The sequence below is a fragment of the Vitis riparia genome, chromosome 19 (genome assembly GCF_004353265.1).
Source record: "Vitis riparia cultivar Riparia Gloire de Montpellier isolate 1030 chromosome 19, EGFV_Vit.rip_1.0, whole genome shotgun sequence".
NCBI classification, from domain to species: domain Eukaryota; kingdom Viridiplantae; phylum Streptophyta; class Magnoliopsida; order Vitales; family Vitaceae; genus Vitis; species Vitis riparia.
Genome location: NC_048449.1, coordinates 22,267,099 through 22,285,212, shown reverse-complemented (window position 1 = coordinate 22,285,212; position 18,114 = coordinate 22,267,099). Strand labels below are relative to the sequence as shown.

At 33.2% G+C, this 18,114-nt stretch overlaps 1 protein-coding gene and 1 long non-coding RNA gene across 3 annotated transcripts; both read right to left on the bottom strand.

Annotated features, from left to right (window-relative positions):
* Positions 1 to 8,844: 8,844 nt before the first annotated feature.
* On the bottom strand, positions 8,845 to 13,000 carry LOC117909292. Of its 2 annotated transcripts, XR_004650327.1 has the most exons (6): positions 12,804 to 13,000; positions 11,188 to 11,267; positions 11,031 to 11,098; positions 10,710 to 10,942; positions 9,897 to 10,104; positions 8,845 to 8,880 (listed from the first exon to the last, which is right to left on the bottom strand). It is a non-coding gene; the product is annotated as an uncharacterized LOC117909292 (long non-coding RNA). The 2 variants fall into 2 exon arrangements; XR_004650326.1 differs by lacking the exons at positions 8,845 to 8,880; positions 9,897 to 10,104 and having other exon boundaries at positions 10,578 to 10,942.
* A 276-nt stretch (positions 13,001 to 13,276) lies between these two features.
* Positions 13,277 to 17,516, bottom strand: LOC117909291 (putative disease resistance protein RGA4). The gene is made up of 2 exons (XM_034823256.1): positions 14,658 to 17,516; positions 13,277 to 14,375 (listed from the first exon to the last, which is right to left on the bottom strand). Exons 1-2 carry the CDS (start codon positions 17,429 to 17,431, stop codon positions 13,277 to 13,279), a joined length of 3,873 nt encoding a protein of 1,290 aa, XP_034679147.1. The 5' UTR covers positions 17,432 to 17,516.
* Between the last annotated feature and the right edge of the window lie 598 nt (positions 17,517 to 18,114).

Genomic DNA, 18,114 nt, shown 5'->3' with positions numbered 1-18,114 from the left:
AATTATTTTTACTCTTCAATATAAATATTAAATAATTTTAAAATAATAGAATTTTAATTAATTTTAACTTTTTTTTTTCATTTTCTTGTTCATGCAACCAACCGCAGTTACCTTTTAATGGCATCTTTGCAAACCGATTGCAACCAAAAAGGGGAAAAAATGGGTTTTAAAACCAACTCCTAGGACGTGTTTGGAAGCCGCCTAATTTCAGTTTCAATTCTTCTTACTTTGCGTACTCATAGAGGGGGTCTAACAAACAAAGCTCAGTCTCTTTTTCTTAAGCCTCTGTTGTTTTGGCTAGTCCGATGAACTACGATCAGGTAAAACCATTTTCTTGCACGGTTGCACCAGAAGTAAACTCCGTTGGGTTTCCGAGAAATTCAAAGAAAAGATAAAAAAAAAATAACAAGGAAAGTTCTGTTTGGTTACAGGAAAACAAAGGATATACTGGACCCTCACTCAATTGAGAAAAATTCTGTTTGGTTGTGGAGAAACCAAGGGAAAGAAATCTAAATTGTATACAACAATGCTTAATTAAAAAGTTCTATTTGGTTGCCGAAAAAAGAAAATGCAAGAAAAGAAAAGGAAAAAAAAAAGACTGTTTGATCGAGGAGGCACCGTCCTTTTCTTTGCTTGTCCTATGCTTTATGAGCAACCAAACACAAGAATGTTTATATTGTTTTGGTCTCTAGAAAGTGGGGACTGAATTGAACTAAGGCAGGTGGTTGGATTAGGCTAGTTAAATGAATATTCCCATTTTGGGGTCCCTAACAATGTAAAATTGAAATTCTGAATTGTATTTATATTTTATTTGAGGGGTTTTTTCCTCATTTTCTCGGTAATCAAACGGAGTTCTTAGTCATTGACACCCTTCGTGTTTGAAGCCCTAGAAAATCAATGTCATATCAAGTCACTCTGTGGAAGGATGATCTATCATCTTGATTGAAACCAAAGAAATTCAAGGATGGTTTATCTAATGAACCATGGAATTTCAATATATAACTATACAGTATCTACCATATCAAAATTCCTTTTTACGCCTAATTTAAAGTTGTAACTGGATAAAAAAGAGGGCTATTTGGTTAAAGGGGTCAAAATAACCCCCATATTTGCAAATATAACCCACCGGTTAAAAAACAAAACAAAATTGTTGATTGAGACAAAAATGCCCTTCTTCTTTTTTCTCTCCAACACTTACAACTTCTCATCTTCTGCTTCATTTACAGAACGACTCCTCATATTTTCCAAAAAAAATTTCTCATCATTTTCTTCTACTTCATTATCTTCCTTTGGTACACAAAAAGGAAAGCTCATATCCTCTTTCGCTTCATTTATATAACGAGTCTTCATCTTTCATCGTCTTCTTCTATTTCATTATCTTCCTTTGATGCACAAAACGAAAATCTCATCTTTCCTTCAAAAACCCTAGAAAATTTCTCGTCCATCATTTCATCCTTTGTTTCATTCTGAATCCTTAGAAAAATTGTTATTCTATTTTTTTCAAGTTATCTCATATTGTATCTTCAAACACGAAGGAAACAATGAGTTCATTGAAGAGTGATTTGATAAAAAGATTAAAAAAAGTGACGAAAAAACAAAAATGCCAATTGTGAACAGAAGAAAAAAGTGAAGCAGAAGAAAGTGAAGCAAATGAAAGCGAAGCTACTGAGCAAAAATCCCAATTACCAACAGAAGAGGTAAGTGATTCTGCTAAACTGGTGAGTGTAGTCTTCACATTTAATAAATTATTGAAATTTTTAGAGATGTTATACAATAATATTTGAGTATGGTTAAGTTTATTAGTTAAATGTTTTTAAAAATTTAGGATTTATTGAATTGTATTCAAAGTATAAAATTGTTATATTTATAATTTTTTTTTTTTAGTTCTCCATTGTTATCAGTTATGTATTTTGAGTGAATAAATTTAGGTTTGTTAGTTGATGTTTGAAAATATTTGGGAACTATTACAGTGTGTTGAAAAATAATAAATTGCATATTAATATTGTTTTAGTTATTTGTATTATTATCAATCATGTGTTTAGAGTGAATTAGATATATTTAATGTAATAGCTTCTAATTAGGGATAAGTTTGCAAATAATTTATGAAATTTTAAGGATTTTTGGAAATTTTAGGGGTATTATACAATGGTGTCTGAGTAGGTATATGTTCTTTACTTGATACTTTTAAAATAAAAACTATGGATTTATGTATTTTAAGAAAGAATTTTGCAAAAAATAAAAAATAAATAAAAGGATAGGAAGTTAATGAATTGTAATAGAGAAGCAACCAAGTATTTGAAAAAGACAATATATATATATATATATATATATATATATATATATATATATATATATATATAGATATATGAGAGTAATAAGAAGTGTAAGGTAGACTTAAGAGAAAATATTGCAAAATAATAATAATAATAATAAAGAACAAGAAGTTACATAAATTCTAGTGTAGAAGTAAAAAAGAATATTGAAAAAAAAAAAAAACTAAAAGTGTGGTGAAAGGCAATGGTATTCCTAGGTGGCTAATATAAAAAAAGAATATTAACATTACAAGTTAACTTTCTAAACAAAAAGGTTTCAACTCACAATGCTTTTTGATTGGGAAAATGAGAAATATGTCTTCGTAGGTATTTATATTGAGTTGGTAATACATATGTTTCAAAGAACATAAAATGTTAATTTATAGCTTAAACAATGGGTATGGCAATATTATTATAGAGAACTAAGAAAGAAGAGACAATTTAGAAATTTATGTTGCATTTGGTTTGGGATATGTTATTTATCATGTTATATATATATATATATATATATATATATATATATTTACTATATTTTTATTTTAAAATAGTTTAGTAAAATATTCAAATATACTTATAATTAAGAAAATGGTTTATTCTAATATAAAAATATATTCACTGAATTAAGGAGACCATGTGTGGTTTATTAATCAATCATGCTCAGGCCAATCTTCACTTTTTCCTTTTAGCATTCTTAATAAGTGGCAAGAGTAGTAGATTATGAGTTTCTATAGAGTCTCATGGGTTCCTTCTAGTAGTGATTTTAATTCAGGGCATTTAGCAATTTGAAGTTGCCTATATAGTCTAATAAAGTTGCAAAACCATAATACTTACACTTCTTAGAATTTCCAAAATGGTTACATGTTGAAACCCCAATTGTATTGACAGCTTCTAAAGCTTCAAGGGTAGTGAGGCACTAAAGCACTTGAGCTGAATACTTTATACTACCAAACTTCTAAATTTTCAACAACTTAGAGAGAAGTCAAGTGTGGCAGCAACTGAGAGAGGCATTGGTCCATGAAAAATCCTCACTTTCCTATTTTGCTTTAACTTGGAAACAAGTACATTTGCAATAAAATAATTAATACATATGACAAGTAAACAACATTATAGAAAATAGAGTATAATGCTCTTAACACATTGATAGTAAAATAACAATACAATGTTCAAAATAGGAAACATGTTAGAATTGCAAGCAATACACCTGACTTGAAAGAAAACAGAAACTTTGAATGCTACTAAATTCTTTGGCCATGTAGTAGATATGAATTTCTTAGACACGAGAAATGATTGTGCCAAGGGATAATCACAAGATTCTTGAGTAAGGCAAAATCTGTTATAAAATAGTAGTTCAGTCAACCCTAACATTTTCCCAAACTCTTACAATGCAAGACTTAAAGTAATATGATCAGTTTGGTCTTTAATTACTAATTAATTGAGGATGCAAACTTTTCAAATTAATCATCTAAGTCCTTTTTGATTTATATGCTAATACATACAAAAATTACCATATAGAATGTAAACAGAGCATATTGATAAAAACAAAACTATAAAAAATGAGAAGAAAGATTGGGATTTCAAACTTGAACTAACTCTATATTAGTCCAATCTTCACCAAATATCAATATCTAGGACTAAAGATTATTGGGCCAATCTTCACTTATTTCCCTTTTAAGTCTTTTTAATATACATGGACGATAAAAGATCACAAGTGTCTGCAAGGATATGAAGGAACCAATCTCTTGTAACAATGATGTGAATCCGAGGTAGCTATCAATTTTAGTGTATGTAAGTGAAGTAGGGATGCTTATCAAATATGTTATCATTGCCAAAATGGAGAAGTCCTGAATTGTGGGTGTCAACTGAGGTTTGGATGAACCATCTAGTTTGAAAGTGATGTCAATTCAAGATAGCCATGAATTTGAAGCTCTGTAAGTGGTGCAAGGTTACCTATCAAGTCTGTTGAATGTTTACAAACCATAACAGTCTCCAATTGTGAGTGGTTATAAGGTGCTAAGGATGCACGTCTTCCAACAGTGATGCTAGTTCGGGATAAATATAAATTTAAAGGTTTTTGTTAATGAAGATAGGCTGCCTATCAACTCCGATAATGTTGCCAAACCAGAATTGTCCCAAATTATAGTTGTCTGTAGAATGCTGAGGGAACTCATCTTGTGGTAGTGATGCCAGTTAACAACAAAGATGAATTTTATGTCGTGTAAGTAACTTGAGGCAACATATCCAGTGTACTAATGTTGCCAAACCTAAACAACACATAATTGAAAGAGTTTGAAGCATAATAACATGTTGAAGCAGCTCAACTAGGAAAAAAATTATGTTATTTATGTCAATTCAGGACAACAATTTGAAAGCCCAATGTGATATCAGAATACTACCACAAAGTTCCTTACTTTCCAATTACTTTTGAGAAGTTGTTGAAACCACGTCATTATTCAATTTTGCTTTAACCTGAAAACAATTATATCTTCAATAAAATAATTACTTTAATAAAGCTCTTGAACATATAGAATGCAAACAGGAAGTAACAAGAGGATACATTGATCATAACCATTAAAGTAAAAGCACTAGAAACTTATGTAGTCTTCAAGAGGAGTAAGGGACTTAGAATTGCAAACATCATACCTGAATTTAATAGAAACCAAAAGTTCTAAGCATAATCAGATGACTTAGTCATCTTGAAAATGTGAATAAATGCAAGCTTTTTAAGAAAGGTGATATCTACAAGAAAATATTACAATCAAATCTAGTTGTTTCCCAAACTCGAGAATGAAAAAAACTTAAAAAGTTACGGTGGAAGTTTGCATTAGCTACATAAACATATATAAACACAGAGCAAATGGAAGGAAAGCAATGTAAAACTTTTCCTTTCCTGTGTGCTAATGGATGAGAATTAGGTAAACAAAATACAACATTCTTATAACATTGACCACAAAGTAATATAAAAAAAAAATGAAGTTATTGAAAGCAAGAAGAAGGTTTAGATCATGAACTTGAAGTACATTATAGATGTCATTATCAAAGATCCCTTCAATTCTTCATGAATTAGCAACAAATATCTAGTCAATATCGGGAACATGGGAATGTTGAGGGCACATACTTCTAGCAGTGATTTATATTCAAGGTAGACAATGACTTGGAGCTCATTAAGAGATTTGAAGCTGCCATGGAAGAGACAACTCAAGCTTTTAAGTCCTTAGGATTACCCTTACTATGTAGTAAATGAAGCTTTTTGCGATATTTATTGTAAGGTCTCCATAGTGATGAAATGTAGAATCTGTTGATATAGAGACCTAGTTTATAGAAACCCTCAATTTAACTATTCAAGGAAGGTTGTGCCCAAGACCCACAATCGTCCCTTTTTGCATTGATTTGAGAACATTATATCTGTAGTAAAATTGCTAGTCTGACAATATTTTGAAACATGAAGAATGCCAATACAAAATAACTTGAACAAAATAGTTCTTATGCTACCTACTGATTAACACAATAACAAGCATGATTTCTAGGGAAAAAAATAGCTAAATTATGATACATAACAATAAAGAGCACTGACATAATAGGTTTGTTTTAGTGATATTTTAAAAAAATAATTAATAGAACAATTGATACACACAAAGCAAATACAAGGGAAGTAGTTAAGAAATTTTCTGCTCTACAAGTTGCATCTTTCTCAATCCAGTTATCGTCTTATCATATAAAAAATTAAGAAATATAATCACAACTTGTATGATGCTCTCAATAAACAAATAGCAGGCAATGATTACTTAAAATACAAGGCAGGAGTGTTTTTTGCTTTAGCCATCTAGTAGATATGAATTTCTAGGCCATGAGAAAATTTTGGGTCAATGTAAAACTTTTTATTGTGATTTTAATTTAAGGAATGGAAGAATGCAGGAACTCATTTTAAGATGGACCAAAGAATAATCACAAACTTCTAAAGTGCGGTTAAATTTTCCAAAAATAAAAAATAAAAATTCAACTTTTGAATGTAAAATTTAAATTGATTTGAAGACAAAAAAAAAATTCAAACTTACTTGTTTAAGCATTCTATCAAATGGATAAGGTGTGAACATAAAATAAAAAAAAAAATAGTTTTGTTTTATATGCTAATGTAATTGCAATAAACTTTTGCTCAACGACATGGATGCTATTATTTTAGGAACAATGTGCTTAATGACCCTCAAGAATTTTTTGCCCTTACTTGTAAATAGACTAATAATGTCTTATTTCATTTAATCTAGTTCTTTATTCCATTCTCTACAAGAAATTTTAGTCCTTATTAATAAATGAATGGAATATTGCATGGGTGTAGAAAAAAATAAAAATGGTTTGACGCCTATCTTGTTGAAACCAAAAATTTATGAACCTCAAGATCATCTGAGACATTAGTTATCCTAGGGAATTCCCTTTTAATCACCTTGAAAAATACGGTACACTAGTAATGGTATAGAAAGAGTGACAAGAAAAACACAAAAATCTAAAATTCTACCTTAGAAATAGGGTCCTCATATGTGGCCAACCTTCCTTTGATATCTTCTAATATATTGAGAATGCTGCATTAGTTTCTTTTCACCTTGTCATGGTGTAAGTGGTTCCGAGGGTTGCTTATAAGGTGGAAGCAAATTAATGAGAAAGGATTTCAAGTGTGAGAAAATAAAGGCTATGCTTAAATGAGAAAAACACCTAATAAGGGGGTGAATTGGGTTTTTCAAAAACTTTTTCAACACAACAAATTCAAGCACAATATAATAAAAAATAAAGAGATAGAGTTAGAGAATTTAAACTCGGATTTTATAGTGGTTCGGCATTTCCTTGCCTACGTCCACTCTCCTCAATCTCCTAATCGAGTGAGGGTTCCACTAACTTGAAGCTTCAATAAAGCTTCCAATCTCCTTTACACTTGGATTCTGGCTCCAATGAGCTCTTACATAATCTCTTCAAGATTCAAACCTCTTGAAGGCTTTAACACTCAATTTTTACAAGAATGAATCCCTCAATCTAGCTCAATGAAAGCTCAAATACAAATCAAAGCTAGGATGATTCACAAGGGTGCACTAAAGGATATGCAAGTGAGGATATAATGCACTAAGAAATAAATGAGAGCTTTTAAGGCAAGAACAAGTGGGTAGAAAATTGATTGCAAGTGTTCTCTATGTCATAAATGAAGTGGAGCTCTCAATTTATAGGTTTCTAAGTTTGGGAGCCAAAAAAAGCAAAAAACAGCCTCGACCGGTCGAGTTAGGGGTCGACTGGTTCACTAGCCGTTGGAGCATTTAATGCTTTGGCAAGTTACCGTTGCCTCGACCGAACCTCGACCAGAGGTTGATCAGGAAAGAGAGTAACTCGACTAGGAAGAGAAGGCTACTGGATGAGATAGAGTGTTTTTGACACTCCTCGACCATATCTCGGTCGGACAAGAGCAACTGATCGTCCGGTTTCCTGGTTGGTTGAGCCGATTGGCCTGTGCCTCGATCGGTTCAGTCTTTTGGCCCCGAAAACCTATATTTTTCAATTCTTTTCCTTTCAAACACTTAGGCAAGGTCTTTAGGTAAATTGATATGCCAATTTTGAAACGTTTTGCCTAATATACAATTGATAAAACTCGGGTTTTAATGAAATCGTAATTTTAAGGAATAAATCGAGTTTTCAAATATGCATGAAAAGATATGTAAAACCTAAGTGCACCCATGCATTCATCTTACATTTTTTTCATATGATCAAAAGTCTTCCAAAAGTCTCGATCTTGTATCCATTTGGTCATTTGATGAATTTCCAAATTTATACCTAAGATTCTTTACCATTCAAACCAATTAGTCACTTAACCATGGTTTGTTATTATCAAAACCTGATTAGGAGAACCCTTGGGCTAACAAAGTGCTTAAATGTTTCTTTGGGCTTCTCTGTATAAAAGCATGCCTTGTGTTATTGATGATCACAGGTCGGGCCTCCTCGCCCAAAATGCCTGCATGCAACAACAATCTCAATAGTGAGGAAAACATAAGCTAGTGTTTATATTGTTGTGGGCATGTAGATAGGTGATATGAGTTTACTTTTTCAATCTGTAAGCCAGTTCTACTAGGAAGACCTTATCTTGGTCTTCCCAAATTATTAAGACAGGTTGCATAATAAGTAAAGGCAATTTGTAACATAACAAAAATGATATAAGGATAATTAGTGGATTGTAAACTGGGTGAATCAAAATTCAACCCGTGAGATCTTGGGTAGCTCTAAAAGTTTCTGGTCTTTAAGAATAGCTTAGATCAAATCTTTATTCTCTTTTACAAAATCTATGCACATTAGCTGCCAGTCTTTTGTCTCTATTAGAAAACAAATATATCAAATAACCAATAATAATAATAATAATAATAATAATAATAAACTTGAATTTTAATCACTCAACTGTAATCAAATTTTGTGAACCGTTAAAAAAGACATTTTGAATTATTCTAAAAAAAACACTAAAGAAAATGTGATATCCAAAGAACTTGAATGAAATTATTGAGTGCAATAATGTAAGAGTAGTGTTCAATTTGAGTTTGGATCATATCATCTGTGCATCCAATAGATAGAGATTTCAATGAAGAAGTAGAGGCAAAGCATTAATTAACATAGCACCTCAGCTCACTAAGAGATGTGAGGTTGTCTATCTAATTTGATGAAACTACTAAACTAAAACATTTAGGTTATGTTTGCTTCCCTAAAAGTACTAAGAAAAAAAATGTTAAGGAAAATGATTTTCTCATATTTGGTTGTCTTTTGGAAAATACCAAAGAAAATCAAATATAATTAAAATTAATTAGAAATTTACACATTTTTCAAATCATTTAATCTTTATATTGAAGAGTTAAAAAGAGTGAAGTGAGTTTGAAGTAGCATACAAAAATAATTTATTGACTTTCACTTTTTTTTTCCTTCCACTTTTCCTCTCTATTTTGTTTTCCTTACATTTTCCCTCAAATTTTCTAAGAACCAAACAGAGCTTATATGATTTTTTTAAGAGTATTTGGAACAGTGACATGATAAAGCCAACCCCGCACTCATTATCAACAGAAGCTGCTAAACTACAAGTCTGCAACATAGATGAACTACTGAATTCATTAACACCATTCTCTATTTTGCATTTACTCGACAATTATTGCTCTAATAAAACATTTAGACTACATCAATGGCTAAATTGAAAAGAGAGCAAAATTTCTTTTGTATCAGGCATCTAGTAAATATGAATGTTTGGACCATGTGAAATTTTCAAGCCAACCCAAAGTTGTTTCCTTTTGGGATCCTTTGGCCATTAGGTCAATGGTAAGCTTCTTAAGAAAGGAAGACTCTATGACCAATACTATTTATATTGGAGCTCAGTATTTCCTCAAACTCTTAGAATGCAAAACACTCAAGCAAAATGATTTGAAGATGTAAAAATTTTCAAACTTACTGGAGTAAGCATTTAATAAAATAAATAAGGTGCAAATAAAAAGAACTACCAAAACAAATGAAAACAGAAGATTTTTGAATGTAAGATAATAAAAATGAAGTCATAGAAAATAATAAGAAAAGTTAGGGATTTCGGACCTGAAAGGCATTCTGTATCAGTTCAATCTTCATGGATGTATGATATCAATTTGTGGGATATGAGCAATCTTTGGTTAGTATTCACTTTTTCTTTCAGCAGATTTCCTCTAAGTGTGAACAGATTCAAATTGTTTAGTGTCTACAAGCTTTTGAGGGAACATATCTTCTGGTAGGGATGTCAATTCAGGATAGCCATGAATTCCAAGTTCTGTAACAGAGGTGAGGGCATCTATCAAGTGCAGTAATATTCCAAACACAAAACAACATTTAAGATTGAGAGTTGTCATATCAGACCTTAGTTTTTTCTCAAACTCTTAGAATGTAGAACTCCAAGTAAAATGATTAGTTTAGTGCACAACATTACAATTTGTTGAAAATCTGGAAAATATTTTCAAAGTTATTGATGTGAGCATTTAAACAAACATATGAGGTGCCAATATAAAAAAACTTTTGCTCAACAACATGGATGCTATTATTTTAGGAACAATGTGCTTGATGACCCTCAACAATTTTTGGCCCTTACTTGTAAATAGAATAATAATGTCCTATTTGCATGTAATTTAGTTCTTTATTCTATTTTCTACAAGAAATTTTAGCCCTTGTTAATAGATGACTGGAATATTGCATGGGTGTTAAAAAAAAAAAAAAAATAGTTGGCACCTATCTTGTGGAAACCAAAAATTTATGAACCTCAAGATCACTTGAGACACTAGTTATCCTAGGGAATTCCCTTTTAATCATCTTGACAAATAAGGTGCACTGGTAATAGTATAGGAATAGTGATAGGAAAAACACAAAAATCTAAAATTTGACCTTGGAATAGGGTCTTCATATGTGGCCACCCTTCCTTCGATATATTATAATATATTGAGAATGTTGCATTAGTTCCATTTAACTTGGTCATGGTGTGAGTGGTTCTAGGTGTTGCTTGGGAGGTGGAAGCAAATCAATGAGAAAGGATTTCAAGTGCTTAAATATTTCCTTGGGCTTCTCTATAATAAAAGTATGCTCTATGATCACAAGTTGGGCCTCCTCACCTGAAATGCCTGCACGCAATAACAATTTCAATAGTGAGAAAGACATGAGCTAGTGTTTGTATTGTTGTAGGCATGTAGGCAGGTGATACAAGTTTACCTTTTCAATTTGTGAGCCAGTTCTACTAGGAATACCTTATCTTGGTCTCCCCAAATTATTAAGGTAGGCTGCATAACAAGTAAAGGCAAATTATAACATAACAAAGATGTTATAAGTAGAATTAATGGATTGTAAAATGAATGAATTTGAATTCTACCTGTGGGATCTTGGGTGGCTTTGAAAGTTTCCGATCTTTAGGAATATCTTGGATCAAATCTTTCTTCTCTTCGACAAACTCTATGCACATTACTTGTTAGTCTTATTTTTTATTAGCAAACGAATATATCAAATAACTACTAATGATAATAAGAATAAACTTGAATTTTAATCACTCAACTATGATCAAATTTTGTGAATAGTTAAAAATGACATTTTGAAATTATTCTAAAAATAAAAAAAATAAAAACCCAAAGAAAATGTGATATCCAAACAACTTACTTGAATGAAATTATTGAGCAAGCAAGAAAATATAATATCTAAAGAAAATGAACTTGAATAATTTCAAATGGATATTGAATAAAAATGAAGTCATCAGAAAATGAGAATGGAGGATTTCATACTTGAAATGGTTCTCCTTACTGATGAAACCTTCACCAAGTGTGGCCCTTTGTATTCTTGGGCAAGTATTCACCTATTTCCTTTTGGTGTCTTGCAAATAGGTGCATATAATGAAAGATTTTCCATGTGGAACACATCTCTTCTAAGGTGATGTCAATTCAATGCAGTCACCAATAAGTAAATTTATAAGTGAGTTCAAGTTGCCTTTCTAGTACAGTAATGTTGCAAAACAAGAGCAGTGTTCAATTTGAGTTTGGATCATATCATCTGTGCATCCAATAGACAGATTTCAATGAAGAAGCAGAGACAAAACATTAACTAACATAGCACTTCAGTTGAATAAGAGATGTGAGGTTGTCTATCTAATTTGATGAAGCTGCTAAACTAAACTAGAACATTTAGGTTATGTTTGGTTCCTGAAAAGTACTAAGAAAATAATGTTAAGGAAAATGATTTTCTCAAGTTTAATTGTCCTATGGAAAATACCAAAGAAAATCAAATATAATTAAGATTAATTATAAATTTATACATTTTCAAATTATTTAATCTTTAAATCAAATGGTTAAAAAAAGTGAAATGAGTTTAAAGTATAACATAAAAATAATTTATTGACTTCCACTTCTTTTTTTCCTTCCACTTTTTCTCTTTAGTTTTTCATTCAAATTTTCAAGAAACCAAACAAAGCCTTGATGATTTTTTTAAGAATATTTGGAATGGTAACATGATAAACCCAACCCCATACTCGTTATCTAACAAAAGCTGCTAAACTGCAATATAGATCAAGTATTGAATTCATTAACACCATTTTCTATTTTGCATTTGTTTGGCAATTATTTCTCTAATAAAAAAGTTATATTAATGGCTAAATTTAAACTACTTTTTGTATCAAGCGTCTAGTAAATACAAATTTTTGGACCATGTGAAATCTTCAAGCCAATCCAAAGTTGTCTCCTTTCGGGATCCTTTGGGCATTAGGAAATGGTAAGCTTCTTAGGAATGGTGGACTCTACTAGTTATATTAGAGCTCAGTATTTCCTCAAACTCTTAGAATGCAAAACACTTAGAATAAAATAATTTGAAGATGTAAGCATTTAATCAAACAAGTAAGGCACAAATACAAAGAACTACCAAAACAAATGAAAACAGAGCATTTTAAAAGTAAGATAATGAAAATGAAGTCATAGAAAATGAGAAGAAAAGTTAGGGATTTCGGACCTGAAAGGCATTGTGTATCAGTTCAATCTTCATGGATGTATGATATCAATTTGTGGCATATGAGCAATCTTGGGTTAGTCTTCACCTTTCCTTTCAGCATCTTTCTGTGAACAGATGCAGATTATTTAGTGTCTGCAGGTTTTTGAGGGAACATATATTCTGACAGTGACGTGGTTTCAGGGCAGCCACGATTTCCAAGCTCTGTAAGTGAGGTGAGGGTATGTATCAAGTGTAGTAACGTTCCAAACACAAACCAACGTTTAAGATTGAGAGTTATCATATCAGACCTCAGTATTTCCTCAAACTCTTAGAATGTACAACTCCAAGTAAAATGGTTAGTTTAGTGCACATCATCGGAAAGCGCATCCCAGCTGGAAAAAAATTTCAAAATTATTAATGTGAGCAGTAAAAACACAATAATAAAATGGAAACATAGCATTTTGATTCTTAAATAATAAAAATGGGAAGAAAGGTTAGGGATTTCGGACCTTATATTTCATAAATCGATCACTTTGGAAATTAATACGTGGGATATGATCAATCTTGGCCCGGTCTTTACCTGTTTCCTTGTTGTATCTTTCCTCTAGGTGTGGATAATCACAGAAATAAAATGTCTGCAGTTTTTTAAGGGAATAGATCTCTTCTGGCAGTGATGTCAATTCAGAGCAGTCATAAATAATAAGTTCCGTAAGCGAGGAAAGGCTGCCCATCCAGTGTAGTAATGTTGCCAAACCAGAGCACTTAACAATGTGGAGAGTTTCGAGAGTGGAAACATATTGAAGCGGCTCCTCTGGGAGAGATATCATACCATCAATCTCCCATATACTCAGAGACTTCAATGAAGAAGAAGCAGAGATAAACATGAACTGCCTCAGTACCTCTGCTCTGACTCCACGCAGGCTTAGTTCCTCAAGACGAGGTAATGAAGCCACAACCACATTGGAGGATGCCAAGTTAGGGCATTTTATGATCTTTAATTTAGAAAGACAATGGGACGACGGCAGTTCCAAGGATGCCAAGTTATGGCAATTTCTGATCTCTAATTGAGAAAGAGAAGGAGAAGAATGCAGTTCCAAGGATGCCAAGTTATGGCAATCGATGATCTCTAATTGAGAAAGACAAAGAGATGACGGCAGTTCCATGGATGTCAAGTTTGGACAATCATGGATCGTTAATAGAGAAAGAGAAGGAGATGACGGCAGTTCCATGGATGTCAAGTTTGGGCAATCATGGATCGTTAATAGAGAAAGAGAAGGAGATGAATGCAGTTTCAAGGATGGTAAGATATGGCATTTTCTGATATCTAATTGAGAAAGACAAAGAGATGACGGCAGTTCCATGGATGTCAAGTTTGGGCAATCATGGATCGTTAATAGAGAAAGAGAAGGAGATGACGGCAGTTCCATGGATGTCAAGTTTGGGCAATATATGATATCTAATTGAGAAAGAGAAGGAGATGACGGCAGTTCCAAGGATGTCAAGTTTGGGCAATCATGGATCGTTAATCGAGAAAGAGAAGGAGATGAATGCAGTTCCAAGGATTGCAAGTTAGGACACTCACGGATCTCTAACGTTACCAAGCCAGAAAAATGTTGAAGTAGCTCCTTCGGGAGAGATATCATATCATCTATGCTTGCAATATACAGAGACTTCAATGAAGAAGAAGCAGAGACAGACATTATCTGCCATATCACACCATATCTAACTCTTGACAGAGATAGTGTCTCAAGAGAAGGTAATGGAGCCACTTTGAAGGATGCCAATTTAGGGCACTTTGTGATCTTTAATTTAGAAAGACAATGGGATGATGGCAGTTCCATGGATGTCAAGTTTGGGCAATACTTGATATGTAATTGAGAAAGAGAAGGAGATGAATGCAGTTCCAAGGATGCCAATCTATGGCAATAGCTGATCTCTAATTGAGAAAGAAAAGGAGATGAATGCAGTTCCAAGGATGCCAAGTTATGGCAATTTCCGATCTCTAATTGAGAAAGAGAAGGAGAAGGATGCAGTGATGCCAAACCAGAGCATTCATAAATATATAACTTCGAAAGATGAGAAAATGAAGGACCTTCCTCTGCTAGCAAGTCCATCCTCCACAATTCCTTCAACTTTGGCATGTTAAAGAGTTTGAGCGATTCAAGAGATGGGAAGAGTGTCGTTGCTGATGAACCCTCATTCAACTCCACCACTTCTTTCATAACTTCAAGCTTCAAAGACTTGAGAGAAGGGAGTTGAGAAAAGGGTGGCAGAATTTTGCATCTTGAACATCTCCGAATTTCAATTTTAATTAGGTAGGGAAGCAGGGAACCCAACCCATCATTCATCATCCAACTTGGAAATTCCGTACCTCCATAACCTTCTATAATGATATCCTTTAGGTGTTGGTGTGGTTGAAGGCCTTCCATCACTGACTTTTCACCCTCATACCCCTCATCTTGGACCCACCGTTTCCATTTCAATCTCAAGGACTGAAGATATTGTTTTCCTTTCAAAATTTCCCCCCTGGATACCAGTTCAACATCCCTCACGTTTTGAAGATTACTTATGAATAACCCTTCTCTTAGTTGGTTAAGGCCTTTCAATTCACTCAAGCCACCAATTTTTTGATTCCTAGACCACCCTATATCATTCCCAACCACAAACGATGGTAGACTTTGAAGTAAAGTCAACTTGCCGATTCCATGTGGCATATGAGCCAACTTATAACAGCTATCATTCTCCAAGTGTCTAAGATTGATCAATTCCCCTAATTTTTTTGGAAATCTCTGCAAATTCCAACACCTTTTGAGTTTTAGTGTTTGCAAATTCTTTAACCTTGTAATAGCATTTGGAAGTACCTGAAAATCATTGTACGAAAGATCAAGATACCTTAAATGACTCAATTTGCCTAAACACTTTGGCACCTTCTCTACACCCATACGACTTAAGTTCAATGCATGTAAACACATAAAACTCGGAAAAAATGAATTTACAATTGTACTATCCTCAAAAGAATGTTCACCAAGGTTTAGAAAGGTTCTTATGGGTTTTCCCTTTAGAGCCTTTATCATAGGACTTACCTCTTCAAACAATGATACATGACGAACTTCTTCTGGAATGTTATTTACATCACTTCTTAAAACAAGGATCTCAGATCCTACAATTGATTGTGCAAGATCATGTATAAGGTCATGCATTTTAAAATGATTGGTTCCCGCCTTCTCCAACAATGACCTTGACAATAATTCCTCAAGATATTGATCCCCTATATCCTCTAATTGCTCATTATTATCATTTGTAGATTGAATGTAACCTTGTGCGTTCCATAATTGTACCAACAACTTTTTCTCAATTGCATAGTCTTTTGGAAATAAAGCACAATATGTAAAACATTGTCTCAAATGAGTTGACAAATTATCATAACTTAATTTCAGCACCCCTAGAACATTCTCATTTTCATCTCCAAGTGACAGCAAATTTTTATTGTTTCTAATAGACAACCACTGCCCCGGTTCTCTTTTAGACTGCAATATCATTGCTAAAGACTTAATAACGAGAGGAACTCCCTTGCACATTTTTGCAATTTCTTCTCCAATTTCTACAATTTCTGGCTTCAAAATCTCCTGTTCTCTAAATGCAAATTTTGAAAATAAATCCCAAGACTCGTTTTCTCCTAGACCTTTCAAACTAACGGGAGACTTATCTTCCATAATGGATGTAACATTAAGTTTTCGGGTGGTTACTATAATTTTACTACCTTTAGCACCAACCGTCAACAATTTTTTCACTTCATACCATTTTCCAGGATTTTCGTTCCAAACATCATCAAGTACTAACAAGTACTTCTTTTGACTTATTTGGTCGTGAAGCTTGTCTTTCAAACCATCCAAGGTCAGACTCTCCACATCCTGAACTCCCATAGATTTTAAAATCTTTTTGACCCACAGTTTGACGTCAAGACCATCACCAGAATCATCAGAAATGCAAACCCATGTCTTATGCTCAAAATGTTTTACTCTTTCGTCATTGTATACCAATTGAGTGAGGGTGGTCTTACCCAATCCCCCAAAGCCAACGATGGCAACAACGGAAAGAATTTCTTCATTGTTAGATGACAGCTTCCTTATTATCTCCTCTTTGTTTTCTTCTCTTCCTAAAATTTCAGATGGCAATGAGAATGAGTGGGTTTCTCTCCAACTATTCTCTACTCCTATGTGTATTGCCTCCCGTCGAGTCAGATTCAACATGGGGATTTTTTTTTCGATAGCGTCCAGCCTTTCATTGATATCCTTGAGTCTATGACTCATGTTAAAGCGAAAAGCAACTTGATTTGCAGATGAGAAGAAGTCACTGACCTGCCTTGCGAATCCTCCTCGCTGTAGATAATGAGTTTCATAGTCATCCAGCAAGTCATCTGCGTCATACACGGCGCCTTTGAGCCTCTGGACCCAAGCTTCTATTCCACGAGTTTTCTGCTGCTGCTGTTCCTCAGCATCCAGAAGTACACCTTTGATGACGTCCAGGTTGTCCTTGAGCTTGGTTAGCTCCTTTGGAACACCATACATGGATTCAATTTCTTGAAACGTCGAGGACCCCAAGTTGGTCAAAATGTGCTCCACAACACCGAATGGAATTTGGTCAGCCATTTCGGAACAACTCAAAGTAGCAGAAAGCCAAGAAAATACAGCACGTAGAAGATGAGAAGCTGAGGGAATTGTGAGAGAATAGAGAACAAAGTAAGAGATATCTTTATAGGGGTGGATGGGATAGGCCAGGTCACAAGGGTATTGATTAATAATATGGATTCCGTGGACAAGTCATGCCAGGCCATGCCAGTTGTAATTAAAGGTTGTGGATGTATTCAATAATATAAAATGTGGTGCCATCTACATGTTCTCATTCATTAATTTTCAACAATTTTTAAATCACTCTGGGAAGCATGCTCCAACTTGTCCACTTTATATTATATATCAGGTCAGGGCTACAAATCAGTGAACATGTTCACTAAACTATTCTAACTCCCATGTGGCCTGACAAAAAATGGACCGTTACTATTATTAAATTAATTAATTTATCCATTTTTTAATTATAGATTAGGTTAATTAAGATTCCAAATCAATTAACGTATCTACCAAGAACCATCCTAAGTCCCATGTGACACTATAGAAAATATGAACATTTTTTATTATATCTGTTCTGCTGATCCTCAGTATCCACATGTACAGTTTTGATAGTCCCCAGTTTCTTATGATCAGTTCACATGGGTACTAATATAAAAAAACTTTATATAAAATGCATTTCATTTGAGCATATTTCGTTTATTATTGTA